Genomic DNA, 16,043 nt, shown 5'->3' with positions numbered 1-16,043 from the left:
GTCTGTTAGTAATTACGGCTCGTTAATTGTTCACGTATATTTTTACGATTACTAGGCAGTAAACCGGTTTGGTGGGATCGTGTTAAGTAACAACGTGCTTATTAATTAACCGTTTTTCCGATTTCATTTTTAGGCCCTGTCCTCTTTGGAATCAGGATGGATCAAGAAACGAAGTTTATAAGAACAAACAAACTCTGCAAGCATTTGCTTTGCGTTTGTTGTTTTACCGAAGCTGTACCGATCACATGTCAAAAGGAAAAGCGAGCAACAGAAGAACATAATAATCTGCCCTACACACTTGTATCACAGAACCCGGTGGGACCTAACACGGGAAATTGCAGTCGTAAATTTCTGTTGCAAAATATTTAATTGGGGAAGAAGATTTGGGGTTTAATTAAGTCGGGGAAAAATTGTGACGGGATAAACTTGTGTTGAATTTTCAAAATTGTCATCATTTCCCCCCGAATCGTTCAAGTTCATCTCCTTTTGGAAGTTCTATTGACAAACTCAACCCTTAAAAATGACTGAATTACTCAATGGATCTTTCTCTTTCCCCCAATTGGAATTTTTATCTTCTCTCCATTGGGTAAAATTCACCAATAACTGCGACATCACCTCTCCGATTTCACTAAACTGGGAATTAAACGCAAGTGTAAAATTTGATGATGTTTGGTTATTGTAAAGCCCCAGCGTGTGGACATAAACGGATGATATACACTGTCCCGGACATTTACTGACACACATAAACGTACATTTTTTATATTTCATACATAATAGAACACCCCTTTCTCAGTGACCCAGTGAAGTTTTGAAACCCACCGGGTCTGACTATAGGGTCTCCAAAACTCACTAAGTGATAACTTTTAACTTCCTCGGGTAGGGAAAAAGTAATTTCAAGTAATATTCCAAGAATTCTTAAATAAATTAACGATTGTTGGCCGGGGTAAGACCATAAATAAGATCTTTGATTTGGGTTCTATGTAATTTCTTTCGCCAGGTTATCCATCAAGTGGAGCTGACCGGGTCACTGATATAGGGGAATAGTAAAAATATTTGCATAAATAATCTCCGTGGATAGAGTCGGGTGCATAATTCTTAGCGCTTCGATGGTGAATAAATGATTTTCCTGCCGTGTTTTAGTCAAGTTGACAATTAAGGGTCATGTCTATCTGAGAACGATCTCGATTATCGGTTCATCCAGTGGTTCCTATAAAAGACAACGAATGAATAAAAATAGGTATGTTCAGGGCTTCATTACCTTAGCTCTTTAGATTAGAAATCACAATCAAACCCATCGAATATTTATTAGACATGTAAAGAAATTTACAGTTAACGTTATCACAAAACTTAATAAGCAGGTGGGGGGTTATAAAAATATCATGGGTGGAAAATTTTCGAAAGATTAATTAGCGCCCCCCAGCTATTAGGTACCCGAGAGTACTTACTTGTACACTATTCCGCACTTTAACAGTATCCCTCCTTTTGATGTCATTATATACCGCCGTCATTGATACTACCTAGAACGCAAATGTTAATGTCAAAATCCTGGAAATTAAAAGATGTAACTTTACTATTTATCTATGCTGGGATAAATTTTTGTCATTCAGTAGTCAACGACCTAAAATAGGGGTGCATGATAAAATTATTTTACTAGAAGAAAGATACATATTAAAATGGTATAAAGGATGACGATAAAATCAGGTGAAAACATTCGAGAACGAAATACCTTTTCCTGATTGTATGCCGTCCAATATGAAGATGTGTGAACTTCTCAATCCGGGATACTTGATAGCTGTATCATTATTCGACGTGTCGATTTGGAATATCTTGAAAGAAAAGAAATATATTCAAATTATTTTAATCTTCAACCGGCAAAACCACATTTAATACCGATCAGATATGAAACAGTTGACACACAACAGCGTTCATCAAAACCTTTTCTAACATTTTTAAATGTCCATCTCCATCATGTGGCGCTAGAAGATCTTTACAATCCCTAAACCAGCGAAATTCAGGATTCATTGACTTAAATCAAAATACCTTACGTGCCCGCCGCCTTAGGTAGATTAAACTCTGTGGAGTAATTAAAAACGGTAAATTTGTGATTTTCATGAATTTTCGCCCTTTTCGCAAAACTTAGTTCTTGCTAAATTGGTGCGTATTTCCTTCGTTGTGAGACAGGGATGTAATGGGTATTCCCTTCGTTGCGAGAAAGGGGTGTAATGTGTATTCCCTTCGTTGCGAGAAAAGGGTGTAATGTGTATTCCCTTCGTTGTGAGGCAGGGAAATAGGAAAGCTCACATACACACTCGCACGGGACAGGGATGTAATATGGTATTTCCTTTGTTGGTTGGAGCCCGAGAGGCGGGGAGAGCTAAAATGCCATTTTGCATGAGACAGGGATATACGTATATGATAAAATTATATTTCTACGGGAAATTCTCGTATCTTTTCGTTCCCTTTTTACGTTACCTTAATATACATCTTGAATTAATGCGTGTGAAAGAACATGAAAGAGTAAGCTTTAAAACTTTTATCCCGCTCACTTTTTATCGATCGTGATATATAGAGGCCCTTAAAAATATCCTTGAACTCATTTGCATGTCAATGAACTTCATAAAGTAACTCTCGCAGGAAATCTACAAAATGTTTTAACAACTTAATCGATTCAAAAAAATAGGGACAACTTTAAGGGGTTATAGCTCGTCAAAGATTCATCATTTTTCAAAAAGATTTTGTACAATTTACAATTGGTCTATTACATGCAGCACTGCTGTGTAAAATCTTTACAGATATCTATCCGCAATCTTTTGTGATCACGGTTTCAAAAAAGACGGTCGAAGATGTCCGTTTTTTGCCCCATTTTCGCTAGGAATGAATATTCTTGTTTTTTCTATTGTACCATCCGAAAGACCTTTATTGCGGCCAAACGTGTAGAAAAAATGAATGTTCATGTTCATTCTATAAAAAGTTACAGCCCTTCAAAGTCGGCGGAAGTTAACAGAGGGTGGCCGAAGTCATCTGGGTTTACGGTACAAAAAATCTTCCAAATTTAGCCCCGCAAAATTTAAACTTTTTAAAGTAAAATCGAAGTTGATCGAACGTTAATCGAAGTTGATCGAACGTTAATCGAAGCTTGTCGAACTCAATCGAAACCAATCGAATTTCACATGTTTTTCGGTTTCGATTAGAATTCGATTGGCGTTCGATCAATTCGGCTAATCGAAAATCAATCATTCGATTGGATTCGATTAAATTCGATTAATTCGATTGGTTCGATTGGCAATCGAACGTTCGATTGACATCCCCTGGTTTAGTCCAAAAAAGCACAATTGCATCCAGTCTTTATCAAATTTAGACAGTAGCTGTACTTTTGTAAACTTTATCAAATTCCAATAACATTATAACACCACCAATCCCACCTAGAGGCAAACAAGAAAAATATGTTTTTATTGCAAAAACGGCAATAAAAAGTATCAGAAAATTCAACATAAACAAAAACTTGAGCAAACGGCTTTAAAGCTTCAAAAGATATAGAAAAAGAGTCCCCTTGATGAAAATTATGTGTTTGAATTTCCGAGTTAAAAAATAAATGACAGAAATTGAAGCTTGCAACAGATTTATACTGGAAATACTTTGGTACAACACTGACTTTTATCACATCTGACTATCGCTTGAGCCGCCATCTTGAAACACCACATTATGATCTGTTAAAACAACGTACGCTAAAAGTACCCAAAAAGTTAACCCGATCGGAAGAAAGTTGAGAAATCAAAGTGAGCACATTATGATCTATAAAAACAACGTACGCTAAAAGTACCCAAAAAGTTAACCCGATCGGAAGAAAGTTTAGAAATCAAAGTGAGATCGGAAAATCGGATTTTTTTTTTGCCGTCTTATGGAAGAAGAAGAAGAAATGAATTTTACGGATTTGAATGCTCAGCTTAGGCTGACCAAAAATTCGAAAAAAAATCTTCGAGAAGACTGGAGAGGAGATTGCTGAATCCGATCTCCCCGAAATAACTATCGAAATCCCGATTTTTTGTTTACATGTTAACCCGATTTGGAATCAAAGATGGCGAACAAATCACAGCCAACAGCAAAAAGAACAAAAAAAATGAATGATCACGTTGAAGGTTTGTGATTGATAAGTTGATAAAATATTTAGATGTTTTTATTAACGCGTCTTTGAAAAGATCTTCTTTAAAAAAACTAAGCAGCTGCACTTGGATCAAATTGGAGTATGTAGAGCAGAAGAAGATGATAGAAAAAAAAGATAAAAAGTGAAAAAACGTGTGAAAAATTCTCTCTGGAGAAATTTGATGTGGAACATTCTGCTTGAATATACAACAGGTGGTAGGTAGCTATAATAAACCGTAAACTCATACTCTAACTTAGTTCTAGTGATATAATTGCATTAAACAATGAAGCCTTATCTTGTTGCAAACTAGGCAGTAGGTTAGATAGAGCAGGGAAGCGTATCAGTTCCCGGTTGAGACACGTTGAGACATGATGAGAGATCTTTCTGTTTTTGAGTTTTAGTAACTTGATTTGCTTGATAAGTTAGTGTGTAGGTGGAATTTTGATATTCCAAGATTTTGATTTTACCAGTTTTCTAGCAATATTTACGACCCTGCCTATGCCCCGGACGACAGTCCGGGGCAAATATCTGGGGTCTGAAAAAAATAACTTTTTCCCCGGACCTATGTCCGGGGCTCCAATTTTGGCGCCATAAATTTACCCCGGACGTATATCGTTGAGCACACATTTTTTTTATAAACCAGGGGATGTCAATCGAAAATTTCGATTGTCAAACCAATCAAATATAATCGAAACCAATCGAAGTGATTGACCGAATCGATCGAAGCCAATCGAAGTGATTGATCGAAACAATTGAAGTCAATCGAAGATTTACATCATTTTAAGATTGATTTGGTTCGATTGTACTCAATTGGCTTCGATTGATTCGGTCAATCACCTCGATTGGTTTCGATTATATTCCAAATTTTCGATTGACATCCTTTTTTGTTAGTGGACTAAATAAATAGCCCAAACAATAACACCATGAGTGATCAAATCAATCGAAGTAAATCGAAGTGATTGTTCATATAAATCGAACTCAATCGAAGTGATTGATCGAACAATCGAAACCAATCGAAGTGATTGATCGAATAGATCGAAGTTGATCGAAGATTTACATCTTTTTCCCATTTTGATTGAATTCGGACATTACAAGATCTTTTGGAAGACGGCGTTTGTCCACGGAAGAATATTTCAATGAATTAGAAAAAAGCCCGCGTGGTCAGCGATTCTATAAAAAGCGACCACGCGGGCTGTCTGGGGCGTCCGGGGTAGTCTCTCAAAAACAAATAATACGGACCCCGGGCACGCATCAAAAAAACGCCGGGCTCCGAAAATTGAAAATTGAAAATTCAAGCTTTTGTATTGAGTCAAGATATTCCAGCTATCTTCATTACGACCCACGGCATGGCCCGAACATGTTCTGGCCTCTTGATTAATACTTTTCAAAAATGGCCCGCGCGGGCCCGCGCAGTTTCGGACCATGTTTGGGCCAGATTTTTGAAAACTTGCTTCGATCGCGCGTGTAATTTCAGGACCCAATATTTATATTTTAAATTCCTTATTTTAGCAAACAAATTTAAAAATCTTCATCTTTATTCAAATATATATTGTTCAAATATAAAAGTTAATCATCTATTTTCCAATTAAGTTAGGAAAATTATTAAAAAGAATGATTTGAATCTTACATAATATGGTCTTCTTTTTATTCTTTATCCCGTTCCCTCTCAAGGGGATTAAGGCGGGGTCAAAATGCTTGCAACGTTACAAATCATTTTCAGAAGCTCATTTTGGGCTCAAACGAAGCGTATGACTAAGTAGAATAGGATTCAGTCTAGGCAGATGTTTTTTCATTTTGAAATTTTGCGTAATTCGCAAAAATCCTCAATTTTGCGCTATTTTGATGACGTCATAAAAATTGAAATCCCAATAACTTTTGATACAATTATCAAAATAATTTCAAATTTTGACCAAAGATGCATATTATTAATGTTTTCAAAATTAAAAAAAAATTTAATGAAATTTGATGACGTCATCACTTTTCAGGCAAAAAACTAAAATCCTTAAAAAATGCTGACGTCATCAAGATTTTGAAAATTTTTTGAAATTTTTTGAAAATTTGCAATGAAATGCACCTTTGGTGAAAGTTTGAAATTATTTTGATGATTCTATTAAAAGTTATTATAATTTCAATTTTTATGACGTCATCAAAATAGCGCAAAATTGAGGATTTTTGCGAATTACGCAAAATTTCAAAATGAAAAAACATCTGCCTAGACTGAATCTTATTCTAATTAGTTATACGCTTCGTTTGAGCCCAAAACGAGCTTCTGAAAATGATTTGTAACGTTGCAAGAATTTTGACCTCCACGAACCCGCCTTATTCCCCTTGAGCTTTTCTCATGGTCTTCTCCTATTTGAAGCAGAATTTTTCTGGATCGTTTTTTGTACTGTTATACAACTTTGTGAATCAAACTGGTATTTGGAACTTTGAATTTGTCTAATGAAAATATTTAACAATGGATGATGATAAATCCGAACATGGCCCGAGCAAATCCGTATCAATTGTAAATACATGGCCCGAACATGGTCCGAACAAAATGTTCGGGCCGATTCAATAATACTTTTTTGTGGCCCGAGCATGGTCCGAACAGGCCCGAACATGTTCGGGCCATGCCGTGGGTCAGTCTTCATTTTGACTGCAGACTTTTATCAAATTCTTTTTGTAATGGCTTGCTAACACTTCAAGGAAGAAATGAAAAGACATTTTTTTGAAAAAGAAGACATTGCATTGCAAAAAACAATGAAAACGTTATAAAGCGGAAGTTAAAATTGCTGAACCTACCTACCTTATTGGTATATATTTTTGCGTGTTACAAATTTTCGCAGGTACTTAACTTCGCAAGTTTTTTAGTCAATTTTCGCCAAATTTAATACTGTTTAAATTTTTTAAAATTACAAAATCGCGTAATTAAATACACGCAAAAAAAATTTTCTTAGTATTTTGTTAGTATTTTTACATCAAAAACGTTGTGTTTCAAGCAAAATCAGTCTTTTTCTTGCTTTATATTCCCACTTTCTGAAAATACCTAGTTTAGTGAATCGCGAAATTTAATACACGCGAAAATTTTCCAGAAGTCGGCAATCGCGAAATTTAATACTCGCGAAACACGTTTTTTCGAAAATTTTTCGCGATTTGCGAAAATTTGTAACACGTGAAAATATATACCAATAAGGTATCTTTGTAATCAAAGCGCTGCGGAGGAAAAATTCCCCATGGCATATAAATAACTGTTTTAGGCTAAAAAAGGGTCAAATTTTTCAGTGGTATCACTCTCTATAATTCTAGTCCTCATTTTCAGGCTGAAAATGCTTGCCAAAGTATGAAAAGTAAAAAATAATAACTTTAATGAAAGAATTCATTTCAGAGAGTAGCACCATTGGATTTCTCAGGTATTTTCTGATAAATATGGAAAGTTTCACTGTCTGAACATTTTTTCCTCCGCAGCGCTTTGAAATCAAAGATGAGTTGTGAAATTTTTTGTGTCCCGCACATCTAATTTTTCTAAAAATGGCCTTAGTTGAAACGAATTTTTAGACGAAAGTGTAGAATATTACACCTGCATATTATATATGGTTGGAAAGCTAAAAGAAAGCTCTAAATTACTCAAAAATAATAAATTTTATAGCTCAACTACACAAAAAACAATTGCTTGTCAAAGTTTGACCTAAAATTGAAGATTTTGATAAGCGTCAAATAAAAAACAAGCAAACCCGGAATGGCTACCTTGCTTAAGGGAGGATTGAAAGAGTTTTTCATCATTTTGAAAAAAATGCATTGCCAAAATCTTTTTCATCTTCACAGGATCAATTTTCAACCACAAAATAAATCTTTTGCTTGATGGTTTTTTTTTCTGACGTTCTTCCTCTGTTTGAAGAATATTGATCACTTTATTTCATTTCTCCCTTGGTAGCAACTCCAGAAGATTTTTCAAATTTTAATTCTTTTTTCAAAACCTACAGTATCCTTTCTTGTAGAGCTTTGAAAAAGAAAGAAAATGAGGAGTCATAGGCCTCAAGAGGATACTTTAATGGGATAAATTTTCGCGGGGATTAATTTTTGCGGATTTCGCGGATTTGGGTGTCATCCGCGAAAATAAGTCCCATTGGAAATTCGAAAAAGGCCCATCCGCGAAAATTAGTTTCCGCGAAAAATTTGATTTTTTTTTGCAATCCGCAAAATTTCTATTTTCATCGTTTTTTATTTTTTTTCTACATGAGGGCACGCAACCCTCGAAAAAGGTCAAATCCTCGATATGCTTGTTAGCGACTAAATCATTTTCAATTTAATTTTCTTATCCCGAATTTCTCTTCCGCTTTTTTCCCAAATAGGCTGTGAATATTTAGCTCCGCACCATTGAAGTTCAAATTCAACTTTTGATAGTTGTAATACATATCTCCTCGCCCTATTCCAAAACACCCTCTTATTACTTGTAAAAAAAATTCTTAATTTTCCTGGAAAAATTTTATTTCAATGTTTTAACCCTTTTCAAAAATTTTAATTTGTACCCCAATCCGCAAAATTAAATCCCCGCGAAAAATCAGGAAATCCCTCATCCGCGAAAATTAATCCCCGCGAAATCTTAAAATTTCGCGGATGAGCTCGACCGCAAAATTTTATCCCCGCGAAAATTTATCCCATTAAAGTAAGTGGTTGTAAAGATATTCAAATTTTAGTGTCAAAAGAAGGTTAGGAAAATAGCTTGGAAAAATTCGAAAAATGTGTCAAAAAAGAAAAAAAAGATATTTTCCAGTCAGGCTTCTTTAATTTAGCATATCTCTTTTTCTAGTGTAGCTAGAGACCTGAAATTTGGAGGGAGAATTCTTTGATGATGTTAGAATATTATTATATAAAAATATTTGTAAAATATTTAGTATATTTATGAAAATAACGAAAGATATATCTTTTTTTGAAAAAAGAAGACATTTGCATTGTTTTTATTTTTGTTTTTGAAGAAAATTAGCTTGGAAAAGGTTGAAATGAGTCAAAAAAGGTGATAGGACCCATTTTCAAGGGGCCTCTGGAAATGGAGGAACAAAAAGATATAAGTAAAGAATAAGTTTTTCTGAAAGGAGAAACCCCAAATGAAAAGAAAATCCATTTCGGCAGAAATATAAACGTTTTTTGGGACATTCCCATGCTAAAAAAGCAAAAAAGTGAAAAAAACTACATGAAAATCAAAGAACTTTTAATTCCTCACCCTTTCTCTGATAAACATACAAAGTTTCAGCCTTCAACTACATTTTCCTCCATTTCCAGAAACATTTGTTCATCAATAGTTGCAACTTATTTTCTCCCTTTGGAAAGCAATTTGGCCCAAGTCCACAGTGTTATATACCGCTTGAAAGCTAAGATCACGGACTTTCTTTTAGTAAAAATTGGAACGCTTTAGCATGCATAGAAAAAAGTTCGAAGGGTTCAAAGTTCACGGAAAAATGAAACATTTGGTTTGACATCAACGAAGGTTGCCTGACTTCTGGAGTTGCTACCCTTGGACCAGCGTGGAAATGGTGCACAGTACGCTGAATATATTCAGAGTGTGAGGCAGTAATAACTTTTGGCGTAAGGAGCGGATGTAAAGTAAGATATCGGCGTATGTCAAAGCCTTTCAAGACGAGAGGAGCACCGCCATTCTAACATTCAATTTCATTACGCCAGGTTTTAATTGCATCCCCCCTGCTCTTCGCCTCGATCTCCATTCTCTCCCTCGACCGCCATATAACAACGTAGAGTATAAATAGAATGTAAGGCTTATTTTGAGCTACTTTTAAGCGTGGGAAGATTAAATATCCCAGGGCTTAGGCCTGCACCCATTTGGAGGGCTTACTGCCCCCCAAACCCCCTACAATTTCCGCAAGTGGAACTTTTTTTGGTGTAGACCTCAGCTTAAATAAATAACAATTCAACGTGGACTTTAGATTGTTTCCACACTGGCCCTTGGAGTGTAGTGCGCACGAGAAAAAATTATTAGCTCTTGTTCTCAGATGGGCGACTAAAGACAAGGCAGTAATCTTGCGCCTAAGGCGCTACCGTGAGATCGGGTAACTTGCATCAGTGGAGGCTAACATGCATAGTCTTCAAATGAATGACCTGGCTGGTCATTAAAATACAAAGTTAAGTCAAAAGAGAAATGGTAGAGTAGAGCTGCCTTGTTCATTTGTTTTAAAATTTTGCTGCTTTGATTGGTCAGTCATTTGATGGCTATGCAAGTTTCCCTCCACTGATGCAAGTTACCCGACTTCACAGTACAGTCTGCCGTATATTGCGTGTCCACAATATATGATCCATATACAACGCTGTTACAAATTTCTTACTGTTACAAAGTATCACAAATTTTCTTGCTTTATGGGCTAAAAGATTCTTGGTGCAATTTTTTGTTGGTTCATCCCTAGAAATATTATGCATAGTGAACGAAAGTAAAAGTGAATGAATCTTTCCATTTGCCTTTTTTATACCTTGCTTCATTAATGGGATTTAAATCTTTACGGGAGTAAATTTTGCAATTGAACTCATTTTATTATTTTGCTGGGACTTAACTTTGCGGATGGCACCATTGATGACAACCATATCCGCGAAATCCATGATATTCAATCCCTGTAAAATTTTATCCCATTAAAGTAAGCTTTTCTTGGAATTTCTTCAATGATAGATTCTTTCAATCTCATTAGTTTTGCTCTTTCTTTCTAGATGCTCAGACATAAATGTAGGGTAAAAATAACAACAAAATGGTTTTTAAAATACTTTTTATTTGTATCCAGTTTGGATTTTTAAGTGCTCAACTTGATATTGTCACTGATGAAACACCTCTTGAAGATCGAGGAGCTTGCATCAGTAACCCTTGTTTACATAATGGCATGTGTACTGTGACTTCGAATGGATTCATATGTACTTGTGTTAATAGTTACATTGGAGTCAATTGTGAGCGAAGAGCTGATGACTGTCCAAGAGACTTATCTATGAAATGTGTACACGGTGTATGTAAGCTTGACATGAATGGTAATCCTAAATGTATATGTAAGGAAGGTTTTGAAGGACCTATCTGTTCCTTACAAGTTGATAATTGTGCATCAAACCCATGTCTAAACTCAGGGACTTGTATTGATAAGGTTGGAGGATATAAATGCAAATGTAAATCAAATACAAGAGGAAGTCATTGCCAGATCAAAGATGATGAGATTTCAAAATGTTTAAACAGTTGTGGTGAACACTATTATGGCGGTAAATGTTGGCATAATGGCGAGCAAAAAATATCAGTGGGATGGGGCTTAGGTGAACCAATTTGTAATACCTTACAAACATGTTTTAATGCCAGTAAAGGACAGTTTGATGACCATGAATATATTCCAGCTCAACTGAAACCAATCCAAATGCAAGATACAGATGACCTCGTCTTTATTACAGACAGAGATGCATCTCTTTATGACCATCATTTTATACCACATATTTTACCAATGGAAGCTAGCTCAAGAGATGCTTTTGAAAAATGTAATACCACTAATGCTCTACCTCTCACTAAAAATATCTCAATCTCAAAATTGAACGTCAATGACAAATTACTGCACCCTGGAATACAATATTTTATTGCTAATATGAATCATTTATACAGATGTGATTTTGGACTCCGGCTAAATGTGACAGTCAAAGAGAAAGCTTGTACCGATCCCAAGGATCTAACACCAAGTCAGTTTTGTAACGGTCGTGGCAAATGTTATACTGATTTCACGCAGAAAATGTATAGTTGCTTATGTTGTGAAGGTTATGCAGGCAAATACTGTCAACATGAAGATCCTTGTGTGGCTAAACCGTGTTCTAATAATGGGCAGTGTAAGTTAATTGGTAGGTTGTTTTTTTGTTGATTTTTAAACGAAGGGTAAAAGGTTTATGCTTGCTGCATTAAAAATCTCCCTATTCTGGGAGTGACAAATATTGCGGATAGGGGCTGAAGCAGTCCGAATTATTTTTTTGAGTGGCCCTTTGTCTAGTTTATGTGCTTGATCTATCGTAAAAAAGATCACAGGGTAAGCAAATCCATTTCAGTAGTTTGCAGAAGCTCGTTACAGAGGTGCACGTCTTATGTATAGCACTAGATTGTCCTTCTGATTTGCTAGTCTACTTTTAGCAATGATAGCGAATTATCTGTCTTCCTCTATATCTAGTGTTTTATATAAGATATATGTCTAAAAGTCTAGCGTTTTGTTTGGATTTTCTAGTTACATTGGAGTATCTTTAACTCTAACAAGTTTTATGGTTCCTTTATTTATTAATGCCTTATAAACCGTACTCCATAACTCGAAGTTTCCTTTAAACTTGTACATATCTGTGCTCCCAAGTGCGAGTTTCATCTATGGAGACTCCACTGTAACACTCTCTTAATTTTTTATGTTGATATTTTTATTAGACATTGGATCAGGTATGTTAAACCATGAGTGTGAATGTCAACCAGGTTACCATGGCAAACAGTGTGAAAAAAAGATCAATCATTGTCAAAGCTATCCATGTCAAAATGATGGTGCGTGTTATCCTGAGCTTGGTGATTTCAGATGTCAATGTAAAGAAGGCTTCTCTGGGAAACAGTGCGAGGTTAGTTTCATATTGTGACTCCTTTAAAATATACTTAATGCTGCTAATGGGTTGGATTTCCGAGTTTGTCAGATCTTATCTTGCAAAAATTTATAATCTAAACTTGCTAAACCCAGGGAAACGAAGAATTTGGATATACCGTAGTTTTTTTTTAAACTTCATTTTTTGTATTTAAAAATTAAAAAGATTCCTAAAATATACAATAAAAATTAGATATGTTTATCTCAACAATTTACAAAAGTTGGCCACCATATCTATGTTATCGTCAAAATTAATTTTAAAAATATATCAATAAAATTTAAGTATATCAGGGTTTTCCCATTCAATACTATTTCGTCTACAATAAATAAAATAAGAGCTTCTAATTGCTACTTCAGACATTTTAAGCATCATTTCGTGTGGTATTGATCTGAGCAAACTGTCTGCAGAAATTTCGAAAGTCTTTGATTCTTCTCGGGAAGAATCCAAGAGATGAAATTTCAACAAACAATTTACTCAGAACATGCTCCTTATTAACTAGAGTGTCTTTTAAATTTTCATATCGTTTGATTTTATACTCGTGAGCTTTTGTGAAATTGTTTTCATAGCAGCACGAAAGTTCAATTGCAGTAAGTTCATTTCCTATCTTTAATAAGATATCTGGGCGTGGTCCATCAAAGAATTCAGCTGGATTTCGGAATCCATCAAGATCTGCAAAAAGTTCAAAGCCCATATTCTCAAGTAGTTTCAAATAGTGACACATTGTGAACAGAATAGAATCGTGACGCCATGTATATCTTCCACCATTTAAAGCAAACGAACAATTATTGAAGATATGTAACTGGGTTTGCTTATTGTTGACACATAATCCACAAAGGTTTGATTGGATCTTTTTCCATCGAAATAAATTGGTGTTGTTCGCTAGTTGAAGAATGATTGCTTTTCTAACGAAAACGAAGATGTTAGCTGGGAGCTTTTCGCAAACGGTTTGCCATTGACTGATGGCACTGACAGAGCATTCCTGAGCAACCTGATTCATTATCGTGTTCTGTTCTTTTAAAACATTCATATCGTTTAAAATCTTTTCGACGGTTTTGTTGACAAGACGATCTTTCGGTTGTTTCGGTTTTTTCAGATGAAGCAGGGTATCTATCTCGATGTGTTTCTGTGCTGTTAACTGGTAAAGATTGCGAATTTCAGGATTGGCGGATTCTTTCAGGATATTACGAGTAGTCAACTGACTTGATTTGTAGCAATCAGATGGTAACATAAATTTCATACCAAGTTTCTTGACTGGGAGGTAAAGATGTCTGGTATTTGCACTCTGGGGTAATCTGAGCCAACGTTTTGTGTACTCTTTCACTATAGAGTCTAGATTCTGTATCACCCAAGTTGTTGAAAGGTTGTAAATCGAAAATCTCCAGCGCATTTTGCTATATACATATCTCGATATATAATAACCAATTTATTTCTCGGATGAATTGGAAGACGGTTTATGGTGTCAACGTACTTGTTCATCTCTGAGATTAGCTCCTCTTTCACTTTACTTGTGCTCATATCAAATGAAAAGTCCTTTCCAAGATATGTAAATTTATCACCAATTTTAACTGCAGGTACCATTTCGTTTAGTATACGAAGATAAGGTTTGAATTGAGCTGATGTTGAACCGTTTTTCTTGATACCGAAGGTAACGCATTTATCAACTCTGACAATCAGGTTTGCCCAGTTTACACCATTTAGTGAATACATTCAGCAATAGTTGAGTATCCTGTTCAGTTGATGTGACAAGAGCTGAATCGTCAGCGAATTGGAACCAATGGCGTGGTGCTAGGGTGTTGCAAAAGTTATATCCCATACAGCGGATCTTTTCGTTGTCGATTGTTTTGATCAATGTGTTAACTATCATATTGAAGAGAAGTGGGCTTAAGCAATCTCCTTGGAGGACTCCTTTCTCGACAAGGAGAGAATCAGTTGAGAAGGATTCGGTTCCAACTGTTATGCTGTAATGTTTGTAATAGTCACTGATGAGTGATTTAATTTCTTCTGGGATGTGATGATAACTCAGAACTTTTAATAGCAAACGATGGTCGACTTCACCAAAGGCATTTTTAAGGTCGAGGAGTGTAACAATAGCTTGGCGTTGTTTGTTTTTGGCATGTTTGATGATGATGTGTGACAAAAGTTCTGTGTGTTCAATTGTTCCTGATATAGCTTTCCAAAAACCTTTTTGGATATTTGACTCGATATAGTTGTTCTTTTTTAGAAAACCGTAAATTCTGTTCCGTATCAGTGACGAATAAACCTTTGCAAATACTGGTTGTAAAGTAATCGGTCGAAAGTTAGCTGGGTCAGTGTTGCTATTCTTTTTGTAAATCAGAATGGTGAACGCATGTTTCCAGCAGCTAGGGAAGATTTTATCACTCCAGCATTTCGATATGATTCTGTGCATAACTGTTCTTAGTATTGGACACCGTTGAGGATTATGATGCTCATTTGATCGTGAGGGCAAGGGGATCCGCTTGATTTTAGTTTGTTGATAATCCCGGCGATTTCTCTGTATGACGGTTGTTGAAGGTCGAATATGTCCGTTGGTGCATCAAGTTGCTTCATCCAAGCAGGGAATTCGAAGGTGCGTTTGGTTTTGTCTCTCGATAGTGTCTTTTTGAAGTATGACTGACAGGTTTCTTTGTCAAATGCGGGTTTGGTGATTTCATCTTTTTCAAATTTGTCCTTGCAGTATCCCCAGAAATCCTTAGAAATTTTATCGTCGTCATTAGATATTTCAATGTTCATTTCTTTCCTGGAATACTTCGAGCGAATAAGCTTTGATACATATCGAATTTCCGCAGGGTCAGCGTTACGTTATTTCAGATTAGTCAAACTTTTTTTGAGTTGACGCTTTGAAAAGTTTGAGTATTTTTCATTCAGTTGACGTAACTTGCTATCGTCACTTTTTACTGTTCCATATTGATTTTTGAAGTAGTCATAGAGGGTGTTTTGCAAGAATTCTATCTCCACCACCACATTATCGATGGGCTGACTGGTGTTGAGAACAGTTTTAAAATACTCGTTGCAGCGGCTCCATTCCTCTGTCGTTTTTGGTAGTTTAATTCCGGTTTTTGGAAGATAATTTTGTGGCAGATACTCTTCAATTACCTCCTCGCTCTCAGTGTTTACATTTTGTATCAATTCATTAATGAATAAACTACGTAACTCTGGTACGTCACTTATTTGACAGAAGCGTTGATGTGCCTTTAATCCTCTATCTCCTTTACACAAAAATAAAAAATATGCTACATTAAAATAATCATAGCTTTAAATAATCACTATCATTGCTTTTAAC

At 35.6% G+C, this 16,043-nt stretch overlaps 1 protein-coding gene and 1 long non-coding RNA gene across 2 annotated transcripts in view; one reads left to right on the top strand and one right to left on the bottom strand.

Moving 5' to 3' along the window:
• Positions 1-758: 758 nt before the first annotated feature.
• LOC136820964 (uncharacterized) lies at positions 759-2,031 on the bottom strand. The gene is made up of 3 exons (XR_010848666.1): positions 1,727-2,031; positions 1,446-1,517; positions 759-1,207 (listed from the first exon to the last, which is right to left on the bottom strand). It is a non-coding gene; the product is annotated as an uncharacterized lncRNA (long non-coding RNA).
• Positions 2,032-10,811: 8,780 nt separating this feature from the next.
• Positions 10,812-16,043, top strand: part of LOC136820873 (fibropellin-1-like) — a 35,645-nt gene continuing 30,413 nt past the window's right edge. The window contains exons 1-3 of the mRNA XM_067077112.1: positions 10,812-11,977; positions 12,540-12,721; positions 13,626-13,686. Coding sequence (XP_066933213.1) covers positions 10,867-11,977; positions 12,540-12,721; positions 13,626-13,686 — 1,354 coding nt within the window. The 5' untranslated portion in view covers positions 10,812-10,866. The remainder of the gene's footprint in view (positions 11,978-12,539; positions 12,722-13,625; positions 13,687-16,043) is intronic.

This window comes from Clytia hemisphaerica, unplaced genomic scaffold (genome assembly GCF_902728285.1).
Source record: "Clytia hemisphaerica strain Z4C2 unplaced genomic scaffold, Clytia hemisphaerica genome assembly, whole genome shotgun sequence".
Classification (NCBI taxonomy): domain Eukaryota; kingdom Metazoa; phylum Cnidaria; class Hydrozoa; order Leptothecata; family Clytiidae; genus Clytia; species Clytia hemisphaerica.
Note: the sequence above shows the minus strand (reverse complement) of the source record. Positions and strands in the feature narration are given on the sequence as shown.